Here is a 25,186-nt window from a genome sequence, read left to right as displayed (position 1 = left end):
TGGGGCAAACGAGCCTCTGAGAGATGAAGGAAATTCTGGAAAAGGAAGGGATCCAGCAGGAACCATGTTTGTCTTCAGATGGGCATCGGGTCTCCTGAGGTCACGCCAGAAGGCAGCGTCTGCAAGCGAGGATTGTCCCCTCTTGACAAGGAGGGCACAGTTTCCTCAGGTGCAGGTGGTAAACATGAGGTCACACCCTTCCTGTGGGTAGCCCGAGATCAGCCTCCCCGCAGGAGAGGATGTAAGCCCAGGTGGGGCTGTAGCAGGAGCCTTAGGGGACGGTCGACACGTTGGTATCTACTGCCATATTGTCTTTCCTCAGTTTTTTTTTTTTTTAATTTTGAGATACCTGTAGATTCACATGCATTGTAGACAACAAGGCAAAGATCCTCTGTACTCTTCACCACCAGTCCAGCGGTGACACCTTCCAGGATGGCAGTGACTGCATATAAGGCCCCAGCCAGAAGACTGCATGGTCCCATGCACCTGCTGTGCACAGAGGGCACCCTGTACATGCACTCGTGTGCGTGCAGATCTGTGCGATTCCAGCACATGTGCAGATTCCCGTGGCCACCAAGGCTGACAAGACACAGACCCTTTCTGTCCCACAGGGTCCCTCCTCCCGTTGTCTGTTCTCCATCTCTGCAGCTTGTCCCTGAACAGTGCTGTAAGTGGAATTGTAGGGTGTGTGTGACAGGCTCTCCTCGCAGTCTTGAGGTCCACCCAGGTTGTCATTTGTATCAGCAGTTTGTTCCTTTTTGTTGCTGAGTTGAGCTTGTTCAGCGTCCTCCCTGTCGGGGGACAGGTTGGAGGTTGTTTCTGGGTTCTGCCTATCACACATAGGCTTTGGGTGCATGTCTTTGGAAGGAGGTTTTCTTCCTGCAGAGGAACGTGAGCTCACCATCACCTCTGGTCGCCAGAAGCCACCCTCTACACTGGCCTCAAGCACACCCCAGAGGAGGGCAGAGGGCTCTTGCTCTGTGCTCAGAAGGGGGTGGGGGCCGAGAGGGGCAGCTGACATCCTGCTGAGGAAACCCGCAGGGACCCATATCCTGAGACCCCAGAACGAAAGCTGAGTTGTGCTTCTCACCGGCTCCTGCCGTGGTTGGGGGGCAGCTGGCGTCTACCAGGTGCTCAGGGGGTTTGCAGCATCAGCAGGGCAGGGAGGAAAGAGCCCCACCCTTGCCCGCAGGGAGTGACGATGAAAAAGCCACCAGGCACTGGCGGTGTCTGGCTTGACTGTGGTCCCATCCCCCCCATGCCACTGGTGGTCCCAGAGCCCTGTGCGCTGGTGCTGTTATGCCCACTTTACAAACACACTTGGAGATCATCGTGGGGAATGGTTATGTTCACATCGCATTATTTGGCAGGAATAGAAAATCAGTGGCCTGTCACAGTCCATAGATGTGGAGAAGCAGTGTTAGTCCCTCACATTGTGCCCAAAGGTAAACCAAATGTCCCCATGCCCACAGAGACCGCGTCTGTTCCCGAGCCCCCGGCTTTGTCTTTCTTCCTCTCTGTGGTCGCTGGCCTCCCATGACATGCACTCTGGCAGATCTCCTTCTCAGCAGTTGCGACCATCCATTCCCTTTGGTGCCTTGGAGGCATGAGGGCAGTGCCTGGGGCGGGGCCGTCCCGAGGGGGCTCTTCGGTTCCCAGACCCCCCACCACAGCTTCAAAGGTAGTTTTCCGAGTTTTCTGTGCAGTGCTGCTGTTGTGTCTACACCTCAGAGACTGTGCCTACTTCTAGGATTTTCTCTTCTGTTTCTCTTTTTTTCCATTTTGTTCCAAACTGAACTAAGTGCAGCCGGAGGGAAAGCTGTCAGTGATAGTCACTACATAGGAAGTTCAAGGGCCCTGAGGTTAGGGGTGTGTGTTGTTTTCTGGTGTTCCCGCAGGGCCTGGCAGGTTCTGGACACGTGCTAGGTGCTCAATAAAGGTTTGCTAAATAAATGAACTGCTAAACACAAGAGATGTACATTTAAACAAGTTATATGCATATAAATACTAATAAAACCTTGAAGGAAATAAAGAGAAATAAAAACACTTGTGTTGTAATGATGGGCACACACATACATTTTTACCCTTTGAAAGTTTTTACTGTTATGTTGGGTCTAACGTTTTACAGAAGGAACAGGTCTTCCTGGCCGCTGATGAATCAGTTTGCCGGGTTGTAATGGTGTTGAGGAACAGGGTAGGACTTGCTGGTGCACTTGTGTTTGGCCTCTGTGTCTGGATCCCTGCAGGAAGCACCTGTGGGGCAGACAGAGGGTTTTCTAGAGTTCTGGGCTCTCTCTCCTGTGGAGCTTGCGCTGTGATTCTGTTGAATACTGAGAGTCACGATGGTCTTAACAGCACATGCCCATCTCAAATGGTGTGAATTAGGGGCGCTCCTCCTTTTAACTTTTTCTGGGGTAATTTGATGGAGATTTTAAAAGGAAAAAAATACATATATTCCTGCCATAGCTAACGAGACAAGATTTGGAGTCTAATTAGTTGCTGATTTCAGGGGGTGTCTTCAAAAAGTACTTTGATATTTGACTAATTCGGGTCAAAAACAGCAAATTAAACTTTATTATGATAAAAAGTTATTTTGAGCAAATATTTTCATAATAAGCAATCAAGACATTACACAAATCTATTTAATGGGTAAATCCACTGGACATCTGGGGTTGTATTTTATTATTAACTCAAATTCACAGATGATTGAATTGATATTGATTACTATTGCATTGGTATTAATAAAATAGCATACCATGTAAACTTTATTTTTTAAGTTGTTATTTAGATTTTAGTTAACATACAGTGTAATGCTATTTTCAGGTGTACAATATGGTGATTCAACACTTCTGTACATCACAACAGGTGTACCCCTTAATGCCCATCACCTATCTCACCCATACCACACCCCGCCCCCACCACCACCTCCCTTCTGGTGACCTTCAGTTCATTCTCTAGAGTTAAGAGTCTGTTTCTTGGGGGTCCCTGGGGGCTCAGTCAGTTAAGCATCTGACTTCAGCTCAGGCCATGATCTTGTGGTTCATGGGTTTAAGCCCCACATCGGATTCTGATCTGACAGCTCAGAGCCTGGAGCTTGCTTTGGACTTTGTGTCTCCCTCTCTCTCTGCCCCTCCCCTGCTTATGCTCTGTCTCTGTCTCTTTCTTTCAAAAACAAATAAATGTAAAAAAAAAAAAAGAGTCTGTTTCTGGATTTATCTCTCTCTCTCTTTTCCCTTCACTAATTTGTTTTGTTTCTTAAATTCCACATATGAGTGAAGTCATATGATATTTGTCTCTCTGAATGACTTATTTCACTTAGCATAATGCCCTCTAGCTCCATCCATGTCATTGCAAATGGCAAGATCTCATTCCTTTTTATGGCTGAGTAATATTCCATCGTGTGTGTAGATAGATAGATAGATAGATAGATAGATAGATAGATAGATATGCTACATTTTCTTTCTCTATTCATCAGTCAGTGGACACTTGGGCTGTTTCTGTAATTTGGTTACTGTAGATTGCGCTGCTATAAACATCCAGTGCATGTATCCCTTTGAATTAGTGTTTTTGCATTCTTTGGGCAAATACCCAGTAGTGTGACTATTGGATCACAGGGTAGTTCTAGTTTTAACTTTTTGAGGACGCTGCATACTGTTTTCCAGAGTGACTGCACCGGTTTGCATTCCCACCAGCTGTGTAGGAGGGATACCCTTTCTCCGCATCCTCACCAACATCTGGTGCTTCCTGTGCTGTGGATTTTACCATACACGCTTCATTAAGGTTTTTATTAGCAAGGGTAGGACAGGCTTGGGCTACGTGATTCCCAGATCTTACCAGCTTTACCTGAGGGAACTTTCACACTTGTCGCTTTCACAGCCGCAGATCCCAGTGGCCCTCCAGTAGTGACTTAGGGATCCAGGCTGCCTCTGTCTATCTCTGAGTTTCAAAATGAGGCCTCTCATTTGCCACAGCAGGAGGAGAGCCTGAAAAATATCCCAGTGGGTTTTCCCAGCTCCCAGCCAGATGTGACATCCCTTCCCTCCCCTCATCAGGCACACAGTTGCTTGTTGAGGCGTGAGCAGGGTAGGCGGTGTGGCCCCTCATGCTGCCCGGAAAAGCTATGGCTATGCACCACCAAGGCCTCCGGTGTGGCCTCTTGGTCCACTTGCGTCCGGAGCACAGGGCCTCCTTTCTATCAGCAGCACATCTGGTCTTCGAGTGTCCACAAGGAACCTGAGTGTAGATGTGTCCCCGCATGCCTCTGTGCTCTGTGTGGCCCAAACAGCATCATCCAAAGGTGTGTGGTGTCATGTCTCATAGACACTTGGGCCACGAGAGAGCTGAGCTCCTTAACTCCCAAGAGCTGGATGAATCTTCTCAGAAAGCTATGAGTTAACATCATGTTCCTAAAGTTTTCGTGAGACAATAGGAGATTCCAGTACATTTATCCAACAAATACCAGTTGAGTTTTTACTCTGCGCCAGGTGCTGAAGTGAGCGTGTTGCAAAGGTTACTTAGTCATTTGAGATTGAAAGTATCCTTCCCCAAGGTGCTGAATGTCCCTTATGAAAACAATTCCTTACATTGCTTAGTTGGTTAAAATAGCCTTTTCTGGAAAACTAATACACTTCTGTGTATTAAATAATAGAACTTGTATAAAATGCCATATTTCCATATTTCTGTTTTCACCTTGAAACAGGAAACTGAGAGCAGAGCTGTGAACTCTTTGCAGTAGCTGTTTTCACTGTAGATGTTTGATACAATAGCTTCTTCCTTCATTACTTTTTTTGGACCCTTTAAAAATTATTCTAGGGGCGCCTGGGTGGCTCGGTCTGTTAAGTGTCTGACTTCGGCTCAGGTCATGATCTTGTAGTTCGTGGGTTCGAGCCCTGCATCGGGCTCTGTGCTGACAGCTCACAGCCTGGAGCCTGCTTCTGGTTCTGTGTCTTCCTCTCTCTCTGCCCCTCCCCTGCTTGTGCTCTCTCTCAAAAATAAATAAAAACCTTTAAAAATAATAAAAATTATTCTATTATATACTAGTCACTTATTTTATGCCACTTTGAAAGTCTATTGATCAGATATGATTAATAAATGATCTAATTATGCTGTCTTAGCAATTCATAAATACCTGTTGATAGACTGATACTTTTCAAGAAATATTTTTTTGCGGAGTGTCACAAAAGAGGGTCTATCAAAGAGGGAAAAATTTAACAGTGAGTAATAAACAAAAGAGATTATAGATACTTTCAACAAAGTCTCATCTTTTCCTTTAATCCCCCAATATTTTCCTGTTTCTATCATCATAAGCTCTAAGGGAACTGAGTTTAATTTGGAAAACTAGCGATCAATTCCTTTGTGCAGAACACAGTTTTGAGAAGACAGGGTACCTGCACAGTTCTGTGGATGCTGGGCTTTGTTAAGGAAGGGATCCTGGAAGCATGCTGTGCTGGTCTCTGTGGTTTGTAGAGGGAAAGAGAGGCCCATAGTCGTGGACCTCTTGCCTCGCTGATGTGGGGAGGCCCTGAATCTTCGCAAATTTACTTCCTGTCCTCTGAGCACGTGTGTCTTAGACCACACATGTCTTACCAAAGCCTCCAATGAACTGCCAACTTCTTGCTCATCTGGCCTAATTAAAATGATGTCATTAATATAGTGAGCCAATTAACATTCTGAATCCTGCCCAGATGGTCCAGGTCTCTTTGGACTGTTTTATAACAGAGGGCAGGGAAGCCTAGCAGTGGGGCAGGTTGTAAGTGTGCATTAGTCCATGCCACATGATGTAAATTGCTTCCGATTCTCTTTCTTCTTCAGGATGGAGAAGAGTGTACATGTGAGCTCCACGGCCAGAGGCTGTGCTGACGTGGCCTGGCAGTGGCACCACCTTTGGTACAGTGGCTGCAATTGGGACTACTGCATGGTTGAGCTTGTGTGGTCCACTGTCACCCTCCTGAATCTGTCTGGAGTCATAGGTGGGACTGGTGAGTTACATGACCTTTCCGGTCTTTAAGGGGAGTCTTTGTCCCAATCTTCCCTAGGATGTGTTATGGTTTTTATTTTCCATCCTGGCACCCCACTTGGCCCTCCCTGCTGGGGTGACTCTTAGCCCCACCCCAACACCAAGGAACCAATATGGGTTTTCTGACAACTGTAACATATGTCTATGCCAATTTTACCTTCAGTGCCAGAGAAAATAAATGGTCACTAGGTGGGTCCCTGGATCCAGTGGGCCTACTGTGAGCCTTCCCTGGGCCAGGCCTCTATTTACTTCCTGGACCTCACAAGTCCTATTCTAACAGGGGCATGATGACATCTTGGGTCACTGGGTATCATGTCGATTCAGACTCAAAGCCCAATTGCCCTTGAAATGTCTGGATAAATGGCCACAGCTGCCATTGGGGGAAGTCCTAAGGGAACCCTTATGCATATGTGTGGCCAAGTCCTCTCCTCCAGTCAGGGGGTTCTGGAGATGAGAACTGGTTCACAGGTTTTATTGGGGCAAATTCCTTCAGCCTCCTCATACCTATCTTTGATTTCCTTTGGTTGCAAGAACGGAGCAGTACCCCGCTGGCTGGCTAAGTGCCCTCCTGACACCACATCTAGCTGACCACCTTGTAGCTCTTTGCAGTTCAGAGTGCACAGCCACCACTCCAGTCCTGCTGCTCAGTATAATATAGCAACTGGCTTGCTTCTAGTGGGTAGACATCACTGCTCGCCCTCTGTCACTGTGTGATCATGGTCACTGCTGTCAGGGAGCCCAGTGTTCTCTGTAGCAGCATCTGGACTCCCCGACCAGTCCTAGAATGCCAGCTACAGCTCAGGGTCTCATCTGCACACTCCTTTCTGTAAATGGAGTGTCCTCTGGGCTTTCCAGGAAACCTAGCCCACAACTAGGTTTCCGGGTCTTAGGGAATGTGTTTACTCTCCTGTGCCACTTGTCTGAGCATTTTGATGCTTTTCTCCGCTGTCTGCCATGGTGTTTGGCATTTCCACTTAGTGTGGGGCACCACTTTGTATAAGCTTCCAAAGGCCACGCTAGTGGCATGGGGTACTTGCTAAGGTGCCAAATCCTGTATCATGATGGAAGGATCCCATATCAATAAACTCTAACCTGATCTACGTTCTTGTCCTGCCTGCCAGAATCCAATATTCTCTGGATCCGGTTCTGTGGATTTTCTCAGTCCCTAGGCACATGTTTGCTAGGTCGTGAGGCTCCCTGGCAGATAGGACCTTCTTCGTCAGGCCTGGCGCTTCTCCAGCTGGGTGATAGTGACATGGTGGAGGAGTGGAGCTGCAGGCTGATCACGGGGTGTACTACTCTCTCAGAGGTCTCTGAAATCATCTTCAACCACAGAGAGAGCACCGCTGTCTAACACGCAGAAATGGGACACGTCTTCAGGTCCAGTAGATTTAGGGACATCTAGGATTCAAGATTTTTGAGCGCATTAATCTGGATGATCCCCTCCCAAGCCTCAGGGTCTCCCTTCTTCCCGCCCCCCTCCCCCCCCCCCCCCCCGTGCCCCTGCAGGGTCCAACCCCATGCTCTGCCTGGCTCCCTCCCAGTCCTGTGCCCACCCCCAGCCCGGCATCCTCTCACCCTGCGCCCCTCGCCCCACGCCCAGCCCTTTACCCCACGCCCCCGCCGGTTTCTCATCCCACTCCCAGCTCCCCCCCTTCCTCTCCTCGCCCCGCCCCGTTCCCCCTCCATTCCGCGCCCCCCTTCCCCCCACCGCCGCGGGGTCCCTTCCTATCCCTCCCAGAGACCGACCCCGCCCCTCTCCGAGCCTTGGCCAATGTGGAGGTGGGGCTGTTTTGCGGGCGGAGCCGTCTCGCTCCCGCCTCCTAGACCTCAGCCAGTGGGCAGTTGGAGTTGCGCTGTGGGCGGAACCTTCACGCCCCGCCCCTCTGCGACCGCGGCCAATGGGGAGCTGGGCAGGCCGGTGGGCGGAGCCGGGCGGCGGTGGCGCCGCGGACCCGGCGCGCGCGGGGTCTGGCGCAGAGCGCGGGGACTGCGCCGCCGCTCGGGCTCCGGCTGCTCCGCGGGGCTCGGCGCGCGAATTCCGGCGAGGCCCCGCGAGCTCCCGGGCGGGCGACCCAGCATGGCGGTGGAGGAGGAAGGGCTCCGGGTCTTCCAGAGCGTGAAGATCAAGATCGGTGAGCGCCGGGGGCGGCGGAGCGCCGCGCGTCCCCTCCCCCCGAGGACGGGCCGGGCTGCGGCGGCTCCGGGGGAAGCGGCTCCCTGGAGGCGCGGGTTCGGGGTGGGGGGCGGTGCGGTGCAGGACACGGGGCCCGTCCCCGCCTGGAGCGTGCGCGAGTGGGGGCCCTGGGTGCGTGCATGGCCGGGGGCCGACCCGCCGACCTCAGGTTCCGCATCTGCCCTCCGCTGCTGCACCCAGAAACTTCCTTCCCCGCGTTCCCTCAGGGCCGTTGGGGCCGGCTGGGGCTGCGGACTGGTGCGGGCGTGCGCGTCCGTGTAGGCGGATGTGTGTGGCGTGCCCTCGGTCCTGGGCTCCGTCGGGCTGGGAGACGGGGAGCCACCCCAGCACCCCCCCTTCCATTGAGAACTGGCCGGGGCGGGGCGGGGGGGGGAAGCTTTTGGCCACCAGCGCCTGCCATTCAGGCTGTGTCACCGGGGAGGATTCTGCCCTTGTCACTGGGTCCATGAGCTGGGGGAGGGAAATGACAGGCGGATTCTGGAGTGGGCTGGAGGGCTATATCTGGACTTCCTGGGTTTATCTGGAGGATTCATTTTATCTCGGGAGGGTGATGTGCACGTCCCCTTCCCCTCCCCCCCAAAACAAGATCCTTGCCTCCGAGTGACCGTTAGACGTTGGTGCCATAAATGTGCGGCTGGGAGGGCAGCTTATGTTGAAAAGGGTTCCCGAGGACCCAGAGTGTCGCCTGTCCTCAGGTCCTCTTGCCTCCACAGCCCCTTCTATTCCCATGTGAAAAGGGGCCGCTGGGAACCCAGCCAGGCGCCCAGTGACTGAGTGTCAGTTGTTGATGACATTCGATGCTGCCTGAGGAATTCCAGCTCCCCCAAATCAGCGTGTTGTTTCCTGTCTGCTTTATTTTGGTTTATGGATCGTCACTGAGACACTGTTGATATTTGGCTGAGAAGCGGACTTACGCTGCCTGCAACCATTTCCCTGTTTGCTTGGTTGGGATCTGCTGTCACTTTCGCACTGAGAGATTCAGCATTACCCTCCCGCTGACGTGGGGGCAGGGAGGGTGCCTGTACCAGGGTCCTTCGGCCAAGAACCCTCATCAGTTCCTGGGTCCACTGAGCTGTGTGAGGGTTTGAGGTGCTTCCTTAATCAAGGGGAGCAGGAGGGGACCTGGGTGGGGGTCTGTCTGTGGAGGAGTGTGCCAGGCTTCCGGGCACAGCAGGCAGGAGTGGGTCTGAGGACTTTATGGTTCAGGCCTGGCACAGCCAGTCTCAGACTCATCCTGGGAGCGTTCTGGAACACTGGTGTGTTGAACGGAGAGGTTGATTTCTCTCCAGAATGGCACAGTATGTGAGGCAGGGGAGTGAGGAGAGACACCTGAAGATCCAGGAGAGCATCTCCACTAGCCTGCCGGTGCACGTTCGTGAGTGGGCTCTGGACCGGACAAGGAGGGGCCTGGGGTGGAAGGAAAGGGCTTTGAAGATGCTGCTTGGCGAGGCTTTCTGTCCTTTCTGTTCCACTTTAAACAAGCAAGAGAAACACACCCAGCTCAGCTGAGGTTAGTGCCGCGACCCGGCCCATCTGCCGTGTCTACCCCCACGTGGGACCCTTTGGGGCCCTCCCTCCCCATGTTTGGGGGCGGGGCTGGGCTGCAAGGGGGAGACATCTGTGTCTCACCTTTGTAGTGGGGGGGGGCATTCAGGGAGCAGGGGCCTCCACCTAGCACAGGCAGGGCAGCCTCCTGTGTCTGAGCACAGAAATGGCCTAGGCTGTGCTTCTGAGTTCGGGCCTGGGCTGGAGACCCTGAAGGTGAACTGTGGGTGTGCTGGCTTGAACTTGAGGGACACCTGTTAATAGAATGTGGTGAGGGTGATCCTGAGCTTGGATGGGGGTGTGCTGAGCTCTTGATTTCTTTCCTTTGTTGGTCTGCTCTGGTCAGTCTCGGCTCTGACTTGCCTGAATGTCCTGGTCTTGAAGGCGCGAGATGACGAGGAACACCACAGTTGATCTGGAGGAGGGGCAGACGTGCATGAATCATACACACGGTCACATGCACGCTCGCCCCTCCTTGTTCGGGGACACGCTGGCCAGGCCGTCCATTCATCTCGGAGCCTCGTCTCCAGGCTGGCTGGCTGCATGCCTGTGTGCTCTTGGCCTGCTGGGTGACCCGGAGCAAGCACCCTCCCCTTCCATAGACTCATTTTTCCATTTGCAAAATGCAGGCAATAGCTGCCGGCTGCATCCGGTGGGGGCTTACAAGACGGTATTGTTCTGGCCCACGTTGATGCCCACCTCCTCGCTCCCAGAAAAGGACAGAAAGAAAATTTCTCCTAAGCTGACACCAACAAGCAGTATCACTGCTCCTGTTGCTGAGAAAAAAGGCAGGACATGTTTGGGAGGATGAAGAGATTTTTAGGTGCCTGGGCCTTGGCCCTCTTGTCTCAAGTAGTTTCGCATTGCGTGATGGGACTTGGTCTCACTGAGAAGCTGGGGACACTGGGCAGAGTCTCTTCCTCGTTTTCCTCCTCCTCCTGCTTGTCCACCTTCTGCAAATGGCGGATCAGAGTGAGGCATTTGTGTTGTGACTGTTATGAGTTCTTGTCTCCTCCCCACTTAAATGTCACAGTCGTTCTGGGTAGTTCTTCTGCACACTTGCAAACCTTAGACCTTGTCCACCTTTGGTAATAGTCGTGACTGTTTTTACACCAGTGGCTCGTGTCGGGTAAGGCCAAGTGCACTTCCTACGAGATGGTAACTTTGAGGAAGTGCGCTCTTCTGACTTTCCATGAGTCAGGGCCTTCGTGCTGGAAGGGAGGCTGCTCAGAGATTGTCGGAGCTTGTGCGAGGGACCCACGAGAGCTCTTCAGGGCAGTGTTATTTTGGACACGGTGCTCCTTTAGGTGCTGTGTTACGGTCAATACCCAGTGATTTTTGCCTTTTCCATGGTGGCTACTACTGGTTTTTAAAAGTATCACCTTGATAAATGTGTTCAGTTAAGAGGGATATACAAAGGTTTTTCTGGCAAGCTGAAAAAAAAAAAAAAAATCCCAGCCTGCATTCCGGGGTGAGAAGAGCCCTCATGCTCTGTCACTGGTTTTCATCATCAGGTTTGATGGCACAGTTTGGATCCACTTGGTGTGTTGGCATTTGTGTCTCACGCTAGCTCCCTGCCGCGGGCTCTCCTCCGTTCCCCAGCTCTCCCTTCCTTCTCCTTCGGTCCTCTTGGGCTGCGCCGGGCCCAGGGCGTGCTCTTGTGTTCCTTCTCTGGAAGATTATAACTTGTCCACCAAGAAGTTGATGGTGGTCTGTGTCCAGCGCAAGCACATCAGAACTGACTGCTCCTCCCGCAAACCGTGGCCCTGCAGGCTGTTGGTGCTGGGGACCCGGGGGGGCCCCACAAACCTCGTGCTCTCCCCACAACTGGTCGCCAAACATAATCCCAGGGACCAGAAGCAGGAGGTCCGTCAGGCAGGGACCAAATGAGAGGGGAACAGGAAGTGGTGGCTGAGGGTTCTGGCCTGCACCTCCCTTGGCTGAATGGCTGGTTAGGAGGGGTGTGGTGTGGTGAAGAAGGCCCAGACCACAGGGGCTGGAAGCTTAGGGTTCTGGGTCTGCTCTGTTAAATGTGGATTTCCTACAGGGGAAGCAGTAGTGTGCCCATCACAGAGGCCTGTAAGGGTCAGATGAGGTGCTGTCCTGCTTGATAATTTAAAATAGTTGTTGTTAGTGGTAGTGTCTTCACAGGGCTAAGAAGAAATGGTTTTCCCCAATTAGAGAAGCCATTTTGTGGGTATAAGGGAGTGGTATCAGTGATGTTGGCTTTTTCATCGTGTGTTTGATGGTGAAAGAAGGGGTCGTGCGGGCCACACATGGTTCTTGGCATCAGGGATTTATATTCTCTTGAGCTCTCTGATGCTAAAATTAACCTGGATATTCTATTAACCGAGCTCAGCTAGCTGCCTGTACTATTTTTAACCCTAAGGACTAGTGTGCCGCTCTGGGCTGTGTCTGGGGAGCACCGGGCTCAGGGGCCAAGGGTGATTTTAGTTCGATTCCAAGTTTTACCTGGGAAGGGGTGGGTTTGCCATGCATATGTGTGGGGTGGAGAGGGTTGCAGACTTTTGGGATCTAGTTTATGTGTATTAACTCGTTTTAATTCTCACAACTCCATGACATTGAAGTTGAGGGAGACTCCTGTAAGTTAACCAAAGTCACCTAGCCTGTAAGAGAGAGCTGGGGTTTAAATCCATGTTTGTGTGACGTTCTTGTTCTCCACACCACTTGTTATGGTCTGTCTTTCTGTGTGATCTTGGGTTTGAGTGGTGGGGGTACAGTGAAGTACTGGGAAGCAGAGCAGTGCTGAGTTTTAGGGCCAGCAGGCAGCTGATGTTCATGAGGTGGGGGGTCAGGGCCACAGTCTTTCGTGGGTGATCAGCCAGGGACACCGGCCTGGTTGTTCTGAGACTTGTGGTCATTGACTAGAGACTGCCGAGGTAGACATTGGAGAGGAGGGGAATTGTGGTGATGGGGTCTTAAGCACAGAAATCCAGAGATGGCTCGTTAAGCAGGTTCACTGGCAGCCCATACGTTTGGGAGAAGGCATCGGGCAGGTGAGCAGAGCATTGGCTCCCGAAGGTAGAATCACTTGGCTGGAAGGTGGCATTTGGTAGGAACGTTTGGATTTGCTCCTCTGAAACTAATGAGGCATTTGAGTATGTAAACACTTACACCTTCCTGAAGGCACTGGGGAATCAGAGCATCACACATCATGTTTTAGTCATAGATGTGCACATGTTTAAATTTTTTTTCAGCATTTATTTATTTTTGAGAGAGGGAGCGAGAGAGAGCTAGAGAGAGAGAGAGAGCACATGAGCAGGGGAGGGGCAGAGAGAGAGGGAAACCACAGAATCCAAAGCAGGCTCCAGGCTCCGAGCCGTCAGCCCAGAGTCCGACACCAGGCTCGAACCCATGAACCGTGAGATCATGACGTGAGCCACAGTCAGACGACGCTCAACCGACTAAGCCACCCAGGCGCCCTTGACGTGCACATGTTTAGAAAGGAGATGGGTGTATTTGCTAGAAACAAGCGGAAGTGCTAGCTGGTAATGCCGGAGAATTGAGGTTTGCAATTTGCCCTTGGAAGTGAGGCTGTGAGTGCACACCCCCTACTTCCTAATGATCTTGGAAGTGGGTTCAGGCCACTGTGGGCACAGACAAGCATCCCTGGGTGCTGTAGGGACAAAAGCCTCTGGGAATCAGCCTAGAAGAGGAGGGTATGACTAAGGGCACTTGGGATCCCAGACTCCAGAGTGAGTCCCACCTGTGTTTCTCAATGATTCTGTGACTTTAGCAGAATCTCCCAAACCCTGTCTGCCTCAGTTTCTTCCTTTGTCAGAGTGGAGAGTAAGGCTGTTTTTGTGGCGCTTAATGATCATGTGTGAGCAAAGGCACTTTCACTGCTCGATCTTTCTGGGTGTTCCTGCCAGTGCAGTTTGAGGCTCTCCTGTAACTCAGGTAACAGAGTGGAGCTAGCTCCAATTAAGGTGGATTCATCAGGAAGAGAGAGCTGGACTTTCACGTGTGTGTTTGCACGTGGGCAATATCAGGAAAGGTGTGAACCTGCCCGGTGAGAAGTGTGCAGTCAGCGTGTGGCGTAGACTTGCGTGGACGTGCTGGGGTGGGGAGACAACATGGTTGGTGAGCGCGGCCAGCACAGCCAATGCTGTGTGCTGACAGGCCTCCGGACTCTGGGCAAGCCTTGTGGGGACCTGACGTCCTGTCTTGTGGTGCTGATCACCCCTGGATGGTCTGACGCTCGAGAGGAGAGGGGAGATCCTGGTGCCCGAGCAGGAAGTCTTCACTGATGGTCTGGTGTTTTGCGCCCCGACGTCAGAACGGGGGTCTGTAACAGTGGAGGAGGGGCTTACCGCAGGACAGACTGCTTTGACCAGCTGGTGGGGGTGTACGCGAAGGGTCACTGCCTGGCGCACCACCACAGTCCACTGTTGAATGAACAATAGCGCAATGTGGAAACGAAGTAAATGCCGCTTCAAAGGGTGATTCTATTATGGGGCTTCCACAGTGTGGAATATTATTCAGCTTTCAGAAGAATGAGTTAGAGCCAGGCCAGGCCATGTGACGTGCAGGAAGTTCCATGGGGTATGACTAGAAAGAAAAACAAAATGCAGAAGAATCTACCAAGATATTCCTCTTAAAGAATAGTACAACACAGATACGCACGTGCAGATGTGGAGATAAAGTTCCACATAAGCCTATCGGCTGGGCTCCCTGTGGTGGGAAGTGTGGAAGAGGAAAGTGAGTGAAAAAGAAAAGATCGGTTTCAGAAAATCAAGGGCGTTACTATTACTCAGGCATGTGGATTTATGTATATAGATTGGCAAATGAAGAGTCTAAAAATCACAACTTTTGGAGTGCCTGGGTGGCTCAGTCGGTTGGGCATCCGACTTCGGCTCAGGTCATGATCTCACGGTTTGTGAGTTCGAGCCCCGCGTCAGGCTCTGTGCTGACAGCTCAGAGCCTGGAGACTGTTTCGGATTCTGTCTCCCCCTCTCTGTGCCCCTCCCTGCTCCTGCTCTGTCTCTGTCTCTCTCAAAAAATAAACATTAAAAATTAAAAAAAAATAAAAGAAATAAAAAAAAATAAAAATCACAACTTTAAAATGGAAAGAACTTTCTGGAGAGGAAAGGCCCAGAAAGGTAAAATAACTTGCCTAGATTGCTGAGAGGTGAGGGAGAGTCTGGGGCGGGGTTGCCCTTGAAGTTGGGAACCAGTGAACAAGACAGTGGGGCAAAGGCAAGTCTGTCGGAGCCCTGGGCAGGGGCTGGCTTGTGACGGGCCTCCGGTCAGCCTGGCCCCTCAGAGAAATTGACATGGATGCAAGGGAATTTCGTCACAACAGATGGCCCAGTACTTTTCTCTAAGTGTGAGGCAGCGTTCAGAATGAACAGTCAGCACATTCCAGCTTTGGTATAAATGCAGGCCCGGGATCATCTTTAGCAATAAGGAGATGAATGGCCCCGCATCTTGGCTTCCCAGCTTGCCCTGTGGGATAGAACACAGGAAGTGGTTCTCACAAGAGGGTTGTCAGGTCAGACTCAGGGGCCACCAGGGCCTCAGCATCTGGGAAGCTTTAGGTTGGAGTATTTAGTCTTTGCTGGGAGTGGTGGATTATCAAGCTGACTGTGGGATCAAAGATAGTGATTCCTTGTTCGATGAGCATCTGAAAGCAGAGGTGTGTTTCTGTACACAGAGCTGGGCTCCCTGGGGCTATGGCTCTGTTCATCTTGAAATTTGGCATTCCTGGTTCAGTTTTTGAGTAAGCTTGAATCCTTTTCTGGGGACAGCGGCATCCTGGCCCTAGAGTCAGCTGGTAAGTGCCACATCTCACACCTGACCCATGCCGCCTCGTCCCACACACCTGACCCACACTGTGAGGGACAGCCCGCTCCTCCAACGGTTGGGAGGAGGCTGGAATCTGTGCTCAGGGTTACGCTGTAAATCAGAACCTTTTCTAGAAACACAACAGACCATAGTACCCTTCACTGTTGTCTGTTGAGGAATGACGCTAGTGCCTGCTCTTTCCTCTTCATATTGTTTCTGTTCCTGTTGTCTGAATAATTTCCAAAATATGAAGCATTGTTCTATCTTGGCCCACTCATCACCAATGGGATAAAACCCAAAGGTAAACAGAGTGGCTAAGTCTTTCTTAGACTCAGGGTGACTCATCCTGGAGACCCGCGCCTGGCAGTGTTTTCCCGACCAGGCTGGCCGGACCCCTGTGCACCCACCACAGGGTGCACCCACCACAGCATTTTCTCCTCAGCAGCTGCAGGTGCCGTCGATGCCTCCTTTAGCACCAGGAGCAGGACCAAGTCTCCAGGCCTTTCCTGAGAACCAACTTCCCCCTCTGTGGGTCTCCTGGGACTGAGCTCAGGCTTCTGGATTCTTCAGGATGCTTAACAGAGTTGAGAGTGTTAATTATGTGTGTATATCTTTCTGGAGCTTTGTTTTTGGACTCACAGTCTCCTAAGTTACACTGTGGGTCTGGTTAGGTGTGACCCTTGTGTGGGCCACTTGTCCGTGCACTGACTCAGGGCTGGTTCCTGCTTTCTCGTCACGTCCGTTAAAAGAGGCCGCACAATCAGGCCCATGCAGGACTGGAGGACTGTTACATGTGCCTCTAGAGCTCTGTGGCTTTGTCGTGTGTTTCTTTTCTTCTGAGGAAAAAGATTCGTTTTCCTTTTTTAGCTCTTGTGGTTTCTCTCTTTGTTCCTGAATCCACTTCTGGGAGGTACAAGAACAGACTGTTTGATTTTGTCCATTTTCACACTACCAGATCAGTCATTGGTTAGGGAGCCGTGGACGTGTCCGCCAAAGTAGTACACTGCCCTGTCAGATCTTGTAAGGATTCTGTGCAGCACAGAACAGCTGTTTTAACTGGCCCCCGCCTCCGAGGCTCGGAGAAGCTGGTGACTTTGCCACGATCACACTAGCGAGAGAGCCTGTGGCTGTGCGTGTTGGCTTGTGAGGGACTTCATCTGCCCCAGACCCAGGCGTTTTGTTCCTTTACAAGGAACTGCCTTCTGGGGTGTGTTCTCAAATTACTTCCTCAGACAGCAGCTATCTGCCTTCCCACCCGAGCCCTTCTGTTCCGTGGTGGATCTTTAAATGAGCATTTATGGGACTCATTCAGCAGAGTGACCCCTTTGCATGAACATGTGGACAGCCAGGGGCTCAGAGCCTGCTGAGCCACTTCCCAGCTGAGTGTCTTGACCTGCCTAGAACGCCTGAGACCTCCTTCCAAAGGAGGCCTGCCATGGCCAGGCAGCGCTGCCTCTCCTGACTCCCGCCCTCCGGCTTCTGGCTGATCATCTGCTCCTTCTGGTAGGGCGGCCCCAGTCTCTCCTCCAGGTGCCACCTTACCTCATGCAGGGAAAGCTCTCTGGGCGAGGCAGGCAGTGAGGGCCTGGCCTCGTAGCAGGTGGAAGATGGGTTGAGCAGGGCAGTTAAACTCCCCATACTTCAGGGGAGAATTTAGCCCCAGGCCCCTAAGCCTCTGGGCATCTGTTTATTTTGGCCCAGCTAAACTGGGGCTTTCCAAGGCTGGGATCAGACTGTGGTGTAGAGCTATTAGCAGAGATCCAGGAAGACGGGCTGGTTCTGGAAAACCCATCAGTGTGCAGACCCTAGGGGACCTGGCCAAGCTTACTACTTGTTTTGAGGTCTGGGGTGGGTGCTGTGACCTGCCTGGTCTTCCCATGGCCTTCGGGATAAGGGCCCCACTGGGGAATTCCAGACCACTCAGGGCTGAGGCTGGCCTGTCCTAGGGCTGGCTGCCATAAACAGTCTTTAACTTAGGGTCAAACAATTGGATATTTTATTACTTTATAGGGCTGAGTTTCCAGGGCAGTAAACTCTGCCCGTATGGTACATATGTGGAGATTACATACTGCCAGCATGCAGCATGTCCAGGACTTGGCCAGGCTTATGGAAGGCCAGGTGTTCTCGGACTTTCCTCAGAGCTGCACCCCATGAGGTAGAGGGTTTAGCTTAGAGGGGCAGCTGTCCATCTTTACTTTCTTATGAGGCCTCCTCCTGTTGGAACATGGTTTTGCATGTGCACACACATGCACAGAACACACACATGGGCATATACCACACATGCACACAAGCACACACACACATGCATACATGTAGGTACATCACACATGCATACATGCACAGAATACATACACAGGCACACACCACATGTGTGCACAGTACACACACGTACACAGCACACACACAGATGTACACACAGGCACAGAATACACACACAGGCACACACAGAGCCACGTGCACACACAGGCACCCACCACATGTGTGCACAGCACACACACAGATGCACACACGCATGCACAGAATACACACAGCCATGTGCACAGCCATGTGCACACATGGGCGCACGCACAGAGACACACACGTGCACACACACCTGTGCACACAGTACACACACGGGCACACACACGGGCCCCAGAGCTTGTCTGTGGGTAGAAGCGCAGTGCTGTGTGCCCAGTGTAGTGGTGGCACAGACGTGAGGGAGGCTCCTACCACTAGCTTGTGATGGCTCCTCCCCGTTCGCTGAGACTCACGGCACCAGGGAGCCAGCCTTGCCTGCCTTGGTAATGTGTGTGGCCTTTAAAAAGGGTTCCTGTTTCTCAAGCAAATCAGTCCTTTTTCTTCTGCCTGGTGTGGCTTCCCTGGGCTGGCCCCCCAGGGTCTGCGGGTGTGTTTTGGGGGCACAGCTAGTCTGAGCCTACCTGGGGCCTCCATGCTGGGTCAACCCACCTGTCCCCTCTCTGCCTTGAGAGCTTTCTCTGCAGTTGTTTTTGATATTTTAATTTTTTGTATTTGAATCAAAAGACTTTGCTTTTTAGACCCACATCCTGGGGTGTTCTTGTGGCTTTTTCTCCTACTTGCTTCTGGCCTGTTTGTCAGCTGGCTGCCCGTGGTGGCAGTTCCTCTCCAGGGACTCCGAGGATGTAGTGAAGTGAGTGCGAGGGTTGTCATTCCAGGGAGGCGTGACAAGGGGCACTGCCAGCGTTGGTCCCAGCACCTGCTCCCTGCGGGGCACCGGGTCGGGGTGGGGGGGCCTGCTCCCTGCGGGGCACTGGTTGGGGGGGCTGCTCCCTATGGGGCACTGGGTCGGGGTGGGGGGGGGCTGCTCCCCATGGGGCACCGGGTGGCACCAGGAGAAGGTCGTCCTTGAGCGACTGTAGGTTTTGATGAGAAGTTCTTTCCGCTTGGGAACTTGGGGGGGGGCACGAACGCAGGCTCTTGTGTCCCTGGGACTGGCGGCTTGCTGGTGGGAAGCCCGCACACACCTCCCTGGGGGAGAGGAGGCCTCGCCGGTGGGTCACCGTTTCCGTCGGAGCCGCCTGCTGCAGGGGATGCCTTGAGAAAGGAGGGAGGCCCGGGCAGGAGGCCGCTGGGCTTCCCGAGCCCCCGGCTGGCCGCATCCATCTGGACTCTGGCATTCCTTTCTCTGTTCATCATTTCCTGCTCCGAGCTCTTGCGACAAGCGTGTGGAGAAAGACTTTCTCAGCATTTGGACCCAAGAATGTGTTTATGCATGTCCTGACTGGAAATAAAGGGTCACACGGAGAGAAAAAAACCACTTGTCATGATGTTTTTGCTCAGGATCTTGGTTTTCTATTTGTGACTGTTTCCTAAAGTGTTTCCCGGTGTTCTCTTCAGGGAACCCCTTTCCTGTCTTCCTGGACAAGGGGGTAGGGGGGCAGAGGGGGCAGGAGGGGCCGGCAGAGTGTCCGGGCCTTCTCATCCCCTGGTCGTTATTCACTGTGATCAGTGACAGTGTAATGGTGTGTCTCTCCTCCTTCTGGAAGGCGCCCCTGGCCTCTCTGGACTGCTGTCCCCACAGCCTGCGTCAGCTCTCCTGTGGGCCGGTTTTGTGAATTTGCGAACGCTGATTTGAAAAAGTAGGCTATATCTGCCGAGTGGCGGTAGAGAAGGCAGCTGGCAGGCTGGCGAGGGCACTTGGCGTCGAGAGGCAGGCAGCACAGCACACGGGGCCCACAGCCCCGCCTCACACTCAGAAGCTTGGAGTTTGGTGTCACTGAGGCCTAAGGGTGGTGATGGCGTTGTTTTCCCAGAAGAGATTTCAGGCTGTTGGGGGAAATCTCTGTAGGCACCTAATCTGGGGGGTTCTATGGGGTGTGTAAGTACGTGTTGGGATGGGGTGGGAGGGGTGGCAGCCAGGAAGGGTGGCATGCAGAAGTAGGTGTCAGACAGAGGACTTCTTGGGTCACTGCAAGGCAATGGCAACAACTTTTATTTTATTTTTTTTATTTTAATGTTTTTATTTATTTTTGAGACAGAGAGAGACAGAGCACGAGCAGGGGAGGGGCAGAGAGAGGGGAAGACACAGAATCTGAGGCAGGCTCCAGGCTCTGAGCTGTCAGCACAGAGCCTGATGCGGGGCTTGAACTCACAGACCACGAGGTCACGACCTGAGCTGAAGTCGGACGCTCAACCGACTGAGCCACCCAGGTGCCCCAACAACTTTTAGTTTGACTTGATGTATTAATCACAAATGCTAGTTGGGGAAAAGTTAGTTTTCAGATTTTGTCCTGCTGTAAACTGCTCGTGGGTTGCTTAGGCGTTGATTGACCATTAACCAAAGCCAACCCAGAGGGTCTGATGTTTCCGACTGTCCCATGGTAGTTGGCTGCTACCATCATATGGGACTGTGGAGCCATATACACTGGGGATTTCACAGGATGCAGAGAAAATATAGGCCTTGCCTTCCAAGTTGTATAGACTGAAGGATAAGTAGTCTCATATTTATGAGTGATAGTGAGTGGAGAATGTTCAGGTCTTGGGGAGGCGAGCTCTCCCTTGTGCTAAGAAGACTGGACAGGTCTGACCTGCCACTTCTCTGGGGCACAGATACTTGGGTGTGCACACTACATATGCTGACAGCGTACTTCCCAAAGCTAGAGAACCCTTAGAAATGACAGAAACTATGTATGCGGGATTGTCATTATGCAAACGGGCCACATTGAATAAGAATAGCATTTATTTTATCTTTAAAAATAAATTAAAAATCAAGTCAGTGTTTTACCTTCTCTAAGGGCTTATCTGTTCTCAAGTGCAATCTTCCCCTCATTTGAAGCTCTGAAGATTTGCTTTCCCTTCCTTGGCAGGATGTGACAGCGCCCTGTCTTGTAACGGAGGCTTCGTGGACTCCCTGAGACAGGGTGCAGTGACACACAGTGGGGAGCAGAAGCAGGGAGGGCGAGGGACGGGCCTGGAGACTGGACAGTGTTCCCTACGTTTGTGTTTACACATGTGCATCTCAGAGTTGCAAACCGTCTTCAGCTAAAATAGGGCCCGTAGGACAGGGCAGAACCGTGTGGCACAGCGGAGGCCCGCAGGCAGCAGGCTGTACACAAACACACAGATTTGGGTCCTTTGTTTATTTTTCCTCTCCAGACCCCTCTGTAGTTTGCAGGGTCCTTGCTGGGAGGGCGTGGGAGTGAGAGGAAGAAAGCAGTCATTCAGCTGCTCCAGAGCTGAGGCTCCCAACTGGGGAAATGTGGGAACAGCAGGCTCACCCGTTTCTAGGAGGTCCTCCTGATCCTGGGGTTTTCCAACCTCGGCCTCTAGGCCTTGAGTGACAGCACAGTGGGAAGGCCCCAGCCCCCTAGCTTCCTGGGTTTTTAGTAAACACTACTCAGAGTCACCAATCCTGTGAAAGCGGAGTGGAAAACCCGACGGAGAGGGGGCCTGTGAGGTTTTCTTAGACTGTTTGTTCTTGGGGAGCTAGTGAACCTTGCCCCTTCCTTGAGAGGGTGGGGGCTGGACCTGCATACGGGCTACCATCGTCTCCACCCCACCTCTGCAAGAGGTATCCTAGGCTCACCCACATCTGGTCCTAGGCAGCGCTGGTCTCCAGGAGCGTGTCCAGACACACAGCTTGTCCTTTAATGCCATGGTTTTAAACCTGGGCAGTTTTGCATCCCAGGGGACATTCGGCCATGTTTGGCGGTGTTTGTCTGTCATGGCTGGGAGGGGAGAGGGGGGCACCCACACAGCTCGCCCCTGACAGCACATAGGGTGCTCACCCCAAGCACATCAGCACTGGGTGGGGAGGGGGGACATTTGGGGGCATCATGTTGGATCCCTGTGAACACCAAGGCTGTGTCTGACTAGCTCTTTGCTTCCCCAGGAGTGTGGCCTTGAAGTGCCTCAGTCACACTTGGGGGCAGGGCATAGACAGATCTCATGCTGGCCAGATGGAAAGACCCCTGCAGCGTGGACCAAACTGATATGGCCTGAGGGTCTAGGGTGTGGACCAGAAGGGCAGCTGAGGGGCAGTGTGGCCACACAGCTGGTGGCGTTCTTGGCTCTGCACCTTACCTGCTGTGTGATCGTTGGCAAGTCACTTAACCTCTCTGTGTCTGTAAAAAGAGGATAATAATGGCTGTTTCCTAGGGTTCCTAAGAGGGTTGCGTGACAGTGGTGGTGATGTGCTGGGCCTGAGTGCCTGTTCCTGTCTCGTCCAGCACGTGGCTGTGCAGAGGGCCAGGCTGGGAGAGCACGAGTTGGTGGCGGGCACCTGGGGTCTGGTCCCCGAGCTCCTGGCTCTGTGGGCTCAACTGCATTACCTGCCCCGCCCCACAGGCCTTGGGGCCTGCTTGTCCCATCAGGTTGCCCTCCAAGGGGACCCAGAGGTGTCTCCAGCTCCAGCTTTACCGCAGGCTGCTTCCAACACCATCCATTCTGTGCATCTTCCTTAAGCAGCTGCTTGTGACTTAAAAGTAAAATATTAACCAAGAATCGTAATCTCACCCTTAAATGTAGTTTTGCAGGAACAGTTGTGCCACGTCGTTAGGAGGCCGTGTTTTCCCTGCGGGTGCAGTAGGAAATGGGAGGTTTTCCTGAGTTCTAGACTAGTTTATGAAGCATTTAGAGTAGTTAGAACAACTCTTACGAGGCTGCATGTGCTATGGAAGAAACTAGAAACAGCAGGCCTTGCTGCCCGCTAGGTGCATGGTGAAGTTATTTGGCATGTTGTTTTCAATTCTGTAGCGTTTTTCTGGGTCATTTCATGGTTTTATCTCCGTGGCACAGGCCCTGATGGTGGGAAGTGGGTACTAATGAATCAGTTAACTATTTTGGAAACTGTAGGAAGTTGTCTCGTGATGAGACAGCATGTACAACATGCAGCTACCCTCCTCCCGCCCTAGGCCCTGCTTTTGTGAGCTGAGCAACCTCCCATGGCCCCCACTGGCCTTCTCATGATGGATATGAGGCACCACATTCACGTGTCGAGGGGAGACGCCGGGGTGAACTGTGACCTTTCCCACGGGACAGATGCTGTGTCGCTGGACACAGTTGCAGGTTACCCACCAGCAAGGGATGCCTCACAGGCTGGAGGTGTTTCAGGCGGTCAGGCCTTGCTCTGTGTCTCCTGCAGTGGTGGCCTCTGTGCACTGGACGCCATGCCTGGGGGCCTTCTGCACATGGGCACTGGCTGGGCTTGAGGACCCCAGCCCTGGAGCTGACTTCTCCCCTCCCCGGGGTTAACTGGGAGTTCTAGATAATTTCGTTGGTCATTTATAGAGTGCCTTCTCCCTGCTTACGGACACGGGGCTACCGAGGGGTCAACACCAAACAAGGGTGAGGGAGTGTTTATGGACTCTTAGGTTTATACTAAAAACTTGCCCACATTATATTAATGGAGGAGAGTAAACAGAGATCAGTGAAGAATGAAGAAAAACAAGTTGCTTTGATACGTAAAATTAAACACATAATAATGTTCCACTCATGTTGGCCTGTGCAGTTTAAAGACCAGCCAAAAATAAGGTGCTATTTTTTCCAAGGTAGAATGAGGGTCCTGGCCCATCTTGCACAATTTAGTCCCCTGGGCCCTGTGTGATGAGCTCATGGCTGGTGATGGTCTGCCCTCTACCCTGTCCTCCCCTCCCCCCTTGGGGGGCAAGGTCGGGATGACCCAGCATCCTTCCCAGGCTGGTTTGGACTTGAGCCTAAGAAAGGAAGCCCCAGGAAATCCAGAATAGGGAGCTAGCACATGACGAGAGGAAATCATTTTCTGCTCCGCAGATGAAGTTGCCGTCTGGCTTTCTGATAGCGCCACGCAGGCCTCCTGCACATGTCTGCTTGGCGCACTGTACATGCTCGATAGCGGCTCGTGGGGTAAGTTCACGGGCATTGTAGAAATCTCTAGCATAAACTGTCTCACAATCTTGAAATGCAGGTGACCAAGCCCACTAATCTGGTTTCCTCATTCGTGTGTTTCTCTCTTTGACAGTCTGTCCAAAGCAGTTCCCCAGGCGGGCTTAACAGGGATCCCACTCCGTCGGGGCCACTCCGCAGACACAGGCAGTGCACCCTCTGAGTGACCTCTTGACCTGCCTGGAGGGTGCATGGGGACGCGACTATTGGGTTAGGGTGTCCGGTGCACTGGGGTGGGCCCCTGTCCAGGGGGGACCGGGAGCCCCTCCTTGAGCAACTTCTGCCTCAGACCACAGAACAGGGAAAGCTGCCTGGCCTGCTCATTTGGGCGGTCCCAGGCCCACCCCGAGCCCCTCCCCCAGGTCAGGAAAGTTCCCAGTGCTTTCTCCAGCACCCTGCCCTCCAGCCCTCCTGCCCCCTGCCCTCCAGCCCTCCAGCCCCCTGCTCTCCAGCCCCCTGCCCTCCAGACCCCCAGCCCCCTGCCCTCCAGCCCCCCTGACACTCACTCTCCCTTACCCCCCAGGAGAGGGTCTCATGCCCACTGAGGTTCCTCTTTGAAATACTGTGCACTGGGGGTGCCTGGGGGGCTCAGTCGGCTCAGGTCATGATCTCATGGTTTGTGGGCTCGAGCCCTGCGTCGGGCTTCTCACTGACAGTGCAGAGCCTGCTTGGGATCCTCTCTCTCTGCCCCTCCCCTGCTCATGTGCACACGCTCTCTCTCAAAATAAATAAACATTAAAAAAAAAACCAGTGTAAATGAAATACTGTGTACTGACTGCCGAGTCTGTGGCTGGGCTGCCTCAGCTCTGCTGCCTTACAGGAAGAGGAGGCTGCTGGGCCCCCTTGGAGTTGGAGGTAGAGGGTCATGTCCATCCTCAAGTTTTTGCCCCTTTGCCAAGGCTCTCCAGTGGGGTCCCCACACCAGCAGCATCACCTGGGGCTGGCTGGATGTGTAGATGTTGGGGCCCCACCCCAGACTCACAGAATCAGGAACTCTGGGGCCAGGCCCAGAGACCCATGTTTCATTCCCATGTAGTCTGAAGTGAGTGCCCTGGTCCACGGCGAGCTGTCCCTTACAGCTGAGAACCCAGCAGTGCCCCCAGCACCGTCATCTGTGGAAGGAACTCTGCACAGTCCCTGGGGAGGTCCTCCTGCCTGGCCCACATGCCAGCTCCCCGTGGCCACTAAGCAGCTCAGGGAAGAAGCTCTTCAGGAGCCCTCAGCGAGCCTGTGTAGACGGA

General features: G+C 52.7%; 1 protein-coding gene across 1 annotated transcript in view; it reads left to right on the top strand.

The window, feature by feature from the left end:
- The first annotated feature begins 7,990 nt into the window (after positions 1-7,990).
- RASA3 (RAS p21 protein activator 3) overlaps positions 7,991-25,186 on the top strand; it is a 120,764-nt gene continuing 103,568 nt past the window's right edge. The window contains exon 1 of the mRNA XM_030314534.1: positions 7,991-8,151. Coding sequence (XP_030170394.1) covers positions 8,097-8,151 — 55 coding nt within the window. The 5' untranslated portion in view covers positions 7,991-8,096. The remainder of the gene's footprint in view (positions 8,152-25,186) is intronic.

This window comes from Lynx canadensis, chromosome A1, assembly GCF_007474595.2.
Source record: "Lynx canadensis isolate LIC74 chromosome A1, mLynCan4.pri.v2, whole genome shotgun sequence".
Lineage (NCBI taxonomy): Eukaryota > Metazoa > Chordata > Mammalia > Carnivora > Felidae > Lynx > Lynx canadensis.
This window is presented reverse-complemented; position numbering and strand designations above follow the sequence as displayed.